The sequence below is a fragment of the Watersipora subatra genome, chromosome 9, assembly GCF_963576615.1.
Source record: "Watersipora subatra chromosome 9, tzWatSuba1.1, whole genome shotgun sequence".
NCBI lineage: Eukaryota > Metazoa > Bryozoa > Gymnolaemata > Cheilostomatida > Watersiporidae > Watersipora > Watersipora subatra.
This window is the reverse complement of record NC_088716.1, coordinates 26,367,841-26,374,625: the sequence shown is the minus strand read 5'-3', so window position 1 is coordinate 26,374,625 and position 6,785 is coordinate 26,367,841. Positions and strand designations below refer to the sequence as shown.

At 38.2% G+C, this 6,785-nt stretch overlaps 1 protein-coding gene across 1 annotated transcript; it reads right to left on the bottom strand.

The window, feature by feature from the left end:
- Nucleotides 1-3,611: 3,611 nt before the first annotated feature.
- On the bottom strand, nucleotides 3,612-6,356 carry LOC137404940 (uncharacterized). Its single transcript, XM_068091166.1, has 2 exons — nucleotides 5,927-6,356; nucleotides 3,612-5,182 (listed from the first exon to the last, which is right to left on the bottom strand). The coding sequence occupies exons 1-2, from the start codon at nucleotides 6,354-6,356 to the stop codon at nucleotides 3,612-3,614; spliced, it is 2,001 nt and encodes a 666-aa protein (XP_067947267.1).
- Between the last annotated feature and the right edge of the window lie 429 nt (nucleotides 6,357-6,785).

Here is a 6,785-nt window from a genome sequence, read left to right as displayed (position 1 = left end):
AAGACCCATAAATAGCATAGTGGCCAAAGCCTCTAGACCCTTGGGCAAGTTGTGCAGAGTGTTAAGAACTGCAGACACAAAAACGAGAAACGTTGCCTGTGAGACTTTGATAAGACCTGGACTAGAATATGGATGCCAAGTTTTGGATCCATACTTGAAGGGAAATATAACAAAAATTCAAAAAAATGCAAAACAAAGCACTGCGCTTCATATTTAGTTTGAGAAGTCAGGTTAGTTTTCCAATGCTACGGAAAGACACAGACATTGTTGCATTAGAAGGGAACAAGAAGGAAAAACAACAACTTTGTTTTTCAAAGTAAAATCTAGTCAGGTTATACGAGATACATGCAATAACGCACCAAAACACTCGTATGATACCCGTCCACCTTCGGGTCTTTTTGCACCAACAATTAAAACAAACACATTTTTTAATTCTTTGTGGCCTCCTACCAAGAGGGATATTCGAAGTGAGGTCGTACAATGCATTGAATAAATGTATATACATGTGGCTTTTTGTATTTTGTTATAAAATAATAGATACATATACATTAATATGAATTAAAAAAAACGAAAAAAAGTAACGATATACTAATAAATATAAGTTCTCACACTTGTTGCCTCACATTGTGGATTTTGGTGAAAAACTCCATTCTGATTCTGGACAAATACATGTATGTTGCTGTACTTTAAAACGCAAAGCAACAGAAAAAATGAAATCTTCGTAAACAGATTTTTACCTGGTTTATAATATGCAAATTTCATTATTGAAACAGAAGCTTAAATATGTATATAATAACAGTCATTTTCAGACTGCTATGGTATGAAGAAGTAACCTGCCCCAATATTATAGTAGCTGGGGATTTTAATCTTCCAGCAATAAAATGGTCTGATAATAAAAAGGGTGTTGCTAAGCTCAATGATAGAGTAGCTTTGCACCAAAAATTTGTTGATTTTGTTGATGTTAACTGCCTAACTCAAACAATAACAACACCAACACACATAGATGGCAATGTACTAGACCTGGTTATATCAAACTTGGATATAGATGTTACATTATGTGAACCTAGTATCAGCGATCATCACATAATATCCAACGAAATAACAATTCCTAGTAAATATATAATCAAAGACACTATACATACTCCTCAGGCTGCCTATTTTCAGTTTAACAGAGCAGACCAAGAAAAATTAGATCAATCTTTTTCTGATATATACTTTCAAATACGTCACCTGTCAACACTGCCACATACTAGTACAGAGCAGTTGTGGTCTATTTTCACAGATTTGTTTTCTAAGGCAGTAGAACAAGCTGTGCCCCGGGGAGCACCAGGCAATAAGAGAAAGTCATGGATAACGCGTAGCACTATTCGGCAACTTAGAAAACTAAATAGACTGTACAAACATTTTGTTCAAACCCAAACTGAGGAGTCTAAGGCACGACTAAAACGTCATGCTAAACATTGTAAAAAACTAGTGGAAGCCGACTATAGAACATACATAGATCACCATATTTGCAAAGAACTTGACAATGGCAACACAAAGCCATTATTTAAGTACATCGAAAATAGGCGAAAAATGCACAACAAAATTAAAAACATTGCAAACTGTGCAGATAACTCTCCTATAGGCATTGCAAATACATTCGCTGCTGCGTTTGCTTCGGTGTTCACTAAAAATTCAGGTCAGTTCAACCAGTGTTTGCTCAAATATAGCGTTCAAGTTAATAATAATTCCATTCAGTTCGATCCTCACGGAGTTCACAAAATGTTAAGCCAATTAGATGCTAGAAAGGGTTCCGGTCCTGATGGCATATCTGCTGCGCTTCTAAAGTTTGCTGATGATGGAATATATCAGGTATTGACAGTAATTATGCAGCATTCCTATGACACGTCTACCGTTCCCCTTGACTGGCGTAATGCTCGGGTGGTACCAATTTTTAAAAATAAGGGTAGCAGAGAGTGTCCACTGAATTACAGACCAATTTCTTTGACATCAATAACATCCAAATTAATAGAACACGTCATAGCACACGACATCCGCACTTATCTTGAGTCAAATAACATATTATCTGAAAGACAGCATGGCTTCAGACCAAAACACAGCTGTGACTCACAATTACTCGTAACAAAATCAGAATTGGTCAATAACTTTAATAACAATGACCAAACAGATATGATAGTGCTCGATTTTTCTAAAGCCTTTGACGTTGTTCCATTAGCAAAATTACTTTACGAACTCAAAACTATGCAAATTAATGAGAAAACAATTCAGTGGATAGCAAACTGGCTCTACGATAGACACATGTCTGTGGTTGTCGAGGGTGTCGAATCTGACCCACACCTTGTAACATCAGGTGTTCCATGCTTAATAGAATTCTTAGTGATAATATAGCCATCGATATTAAAAACCACGTACTTTTTAACACAACAAGTCAAACACGAAAGGGATTGATCAGAAAGGCAATCTCATGTGATGTGGCCAAATATTGGTATTTTAATCGCATCTTAACAATGAGTGCTTCTGGGTCCAATGCCTTGTCAGCAATTACAGTTGCAGGCCCCTCTTGTAATACCTAATATCACACGTATCCTTGAGAGGTCCCTGTCTGTATGCCTGCCTTGTCGACTTGTTGGCTTGCTTGCTTGTATCGTTTTACTTAAATCGTGTTATTAATGCAAGCAACAAACAAATATATATAAATATTTTGCTTGAGTTTCTTGACTAGATTAACTAGTTTCCTTGCTCGTCTTGTTGACTTAATCAAATAGTTTTTGTTTTTGCATATTTTCTGTAATCATCCGTTATCCGATTGCTCTCTTGAAGCAATCGTCTTATAATAGACCAAAAACCCATTATTTTCTGTCGTTATTGACTTGTTTAACTTGCATAATTAATTGTCTTATTGATTTAATCAAGTCGTTTATTTGTTTGTCTCGTAGAAAAAAAATACTGGTACATAATGACATCTCTATAATGCACCCATCCGGGCGCGAATGAGATAATATAGTAGACTAGACTAGACCGCACATTTTTCTACTCGAATTCTCCTCGTCTGCGGGCTCTAAACAAATGGTTTTACAGTAGCTGAGACAAAATGCGCATACCTTATTACCTTTTTTATTTAAAAGATGTCAATAAAGAATAAATGTTGTTGTATCATAAAGCCAGGAATTGTAATTTTAATAATGTTATATTGTATGAACTGTAATGAACTGTATGCATAGGATGTGTGTAAGCAACTGGCAAACATAGCTAGTCCAAACATAGCTAGCATAACTAATCTTATAATAATAGGATAAGCTGACTCAGCTACTGTAGGGCTGGTAGAGTCATTAGCATTCAGTGTGAGCACACACTGTGACATCTTCCTCTTTTAGTTGTTACAATTCAAACTGCTCTAAAATATCACAAGTCAGACACTTACAGAAAAATAACATATCTTCATAACAGTTTAAAATAATAAAAGTTGATTGCAAAACACACTTGTACAAAATCTGATTCTTGGTAGAAATTGACACTTAGTCCAAAACTACACCAAAAACAAAACATGATTTATTTTTAACTAAAAAGACACAAAATCTGGTGGATGTAGCTTACAATAATTGTCCTAATCAAGAGAAACCTAAACGAGTGGGTGGTTTGGACACTCTTCCCGACCTAGTGACAACTGAGGAAAAGCTTGAACTCATTTGATTAGGATTGGTTGCACCTGTCGATGCAGGAGTGGCGGTGCCACTCTGGTCAACAGAATTGGGAACAACAGCTAACTGACTTTGCTGAGCAGACTGGACCGGAACCAAAGTTATATCAGAATTAGTACTTTCAACCAGTTTCTGTTGTTTATCAAGGTTATCATTAATCAAGGTTCTATCAGAATTAGTACTTTCAACGAGCCTCTGTTGTTTATCAATGTGATTATTAATCGAGGTTTTATTATAGGCATGAGAAGATCGGTTAGGTCTCAGAGATTTTATGTTGCGCCTGAAAACTTTGCCATCCAATAATTTGATGTAGTAACTTCGAGGCGTTTCCGCGTGTTCAACAATAACACCTTCTGCCCACTTTCTATGGCCTAGTTTACACCAAACTTCCATTCCTGCGCAATACTCAGTGGGAAGGGTAGCTGTGTTGTTCTGAAAGATAGCTTGTGATTGTCTTTTAACAAAGCGACTGTGTATTTCCCCTAGATGTAGTCCTTGGGGCTTGAGTTGGTGGGGTAGGCAATGTAATTGTCCTCTTAAATTTCGAGCCTGTAGCAAAACTGCCGGAGATGGGAGTTGGTCACCCAATGGAGTTGACCGTAATGTGGCCAAAACATCACACAATGTCTGACCAGATATCAACGCCTTTCTGAGGCTGTTTTTGATGGTTTGATTCATGCGTTCGGCCAACCCGTTAGAGCGTGAATGATAGGGAGAGGAAGTTATGTGTTTAACGTCATTATCCTCAATAAAGCATTTAAATTCATAAGATGTGAAATATGACGCATTGTCACTGACCAAGGTTTCAGGCCGACCAAAGTCGATGAACTGCCTTTTTAATAACTCTATGACTTCTAAAGACCGAGAAGTTTTTAATTGATAGCAGGCTGGCCACTTCGAGTATCGATCTACCGTTACCAAATAATCGTTGCCGTCGAGGTGGAAAATGTCCATACTAACCGATTGCATAGGGTATTCTGGGATATCATATGGTTCAAGGCTATACTGACTGTTTGATCTCATGTATTCTTGACAAACAGAACACGATTCTATCAAATCTCTAATCTGACCTAAATAGCCTGGCCAATAAACTGCACCTTTAGCTCGCTCAGTACATTTACTAACTCCCATGTGACCAGCATGTATTTGGTCCAACACCGTTTTCCTCATTGCTATAGGAATAACAATCTGGGCCCGGCACAGTAACAGGTCATTATGCATGGTTAGATCAGACTTTACATTCCAGTAAGGTTTTAGTGGTTCAAGGCAAGCATGTTTAGTCATTGGCCAACCATGCTTTATGTATGACGCTAGTATCTGCATTGTGGGATCTAGTTTCGTTGCCCGACTCAACTTTTCCTTGAACAGAGGCTGTGTGATAATGCCTGTGGTTATTGAATCAATCTGATCATGATCTAGTGCTTCAAGTTTATTAGCCTCAGCACCGTAGCTAGGAAGAAATGCACGTGACAATGTATCAGCTAAAATTAGGTCTCTACCTGGTTTATGAATTAAAGTGTAATCGTATCCTTGATTGCGTAGTCTCATGCGCATCAATCTAGGGCTAAGCTCATTTAAACCCTTTTTCATTATTCCAATTAGTGGAAGATGGTCTGTTTCTATCATAACATGCTGCCCGTATGTGTACTGATGAAACCGCCTCAAACCATATTGAATCGCGAGGTACTCCTTCTCAATTTGCGCATATTTTCTCTGTGTTTCCGTAAGGGAGCAACTGGCATATTCTATTGGTTGGCCTGCATGCATTATTACTGCTCCCATGCCAAACTGACTGGCATCAACTGATAGGGTAACTGGCAATTCTGGATCAAACATTTTTAGCGTTGCTGTTATCTCGTGAAGATAAGCATGCAGTAGAAAAGTGATTTTTTTACGGGAACATTTCCTGCACACCTTTCCGTAAGCTGGGCACCTCCCTCGTTGATGTTCCATAGCACAGTATTTACAGTTCTTTATCGTTTGTAACAGTCCAGTTCTATATTTTCTATCCGATTGTAGGTTTGGGCTTTTGCTCTCTGACATGGATACTTTCTGTTGAGGGGGTACGACACTTCGTATGGCATTAACACCATCTGTCGCGTGGTTCATTTCTCTGAGGTATTGCGTGGTAGCCTCTTTACGTTGGCATACTGAGATAACCTCCTGTAATGTAGGATTGCCTGGCAAGTTGAATATGTCCTCACGAACCAACTTGGACGATATACCTGCTACAATTCGATCCACTAGCGCTTTGTCTTTCTCATCAGCATGGAATTCACAAGTTGTGATGAGGTCTCGAAGTGCTGTCACAAAGCTTTCGAATGGCTCGCCTTGCTTCTGAACTCTGCTGTGAAATTTGAATCGCTCAAAGACTGTCTTTACCTGAGGGTTGAAGTGTTCAGTGAACGCTTTCTTTACTTCTGCAATGTCTTTTCGATCAGCTATGTTCAGTGTTCGAAATATTTCTTGGCCTTGTGCGCCAAGCAGTGTCAATAAAGTCGCTACTTGTATTTCTCCATCCTTTTTAGTCTTTTCTGTTGCTATCATGTAAAAATCATATTGCTCGAGCCATGCTTTCCAACTTCTACTAGTCTCGCTGGGATTGTCTGTAGAATTTACAAAACTTGCCGGCGGCTTGAGCCCTCCTTCTGCCATGTTTTCTTTTCGTTCTCCTCAAAAATCCCGTCCTGACACCATATCATAAAGCCAGGAATTGTAATTTTAGTAGGGTCAAGTGGGGTAAGTACACCATCGAAAAAGGGTAATTCAATTTCGCAGTCTCACTGCTTTGCTTTAACTAAACATTTGAGTATAATATTGGTCATTGTGAAACTCCAGAATGTTCTGAGCAAGAATATCAGCACAATAAGACTGTTAATTAAATATCATTGCTTTATATGAAGCGCTAAAAAATTTGTGTCTAGGTGGTGCATTTACCCCATATACAGGGGTAAACGCACCACCTAGCCTTCTTTGCCATTGTTATGCATTGGTTGATAAACAGAGGCAAATGCACCAAATTGCTGATATTGAAATTATATAAAATTCAATAGAGATGAAAAAAAAAGTTTTTTTGAGCTTGTA

Bases quoted from the DNA above. Each gene is read 5' to 3' on its own strand.
- LOC137404940 (XM_068091166.1), bottom strand. From the start codon at position 6,356: ATGGCAGAAGGAGGGCTCAAGCCGCCGGCAAGTTTTGTAAATTCTACA. The intron at 5,183-5,926 runs GTATATCGTCCA...ACCTAATTTTAG, and splicing joins AGTGGATCGAATTGTAGCAG to CTGATACATTGTCACGTGCA.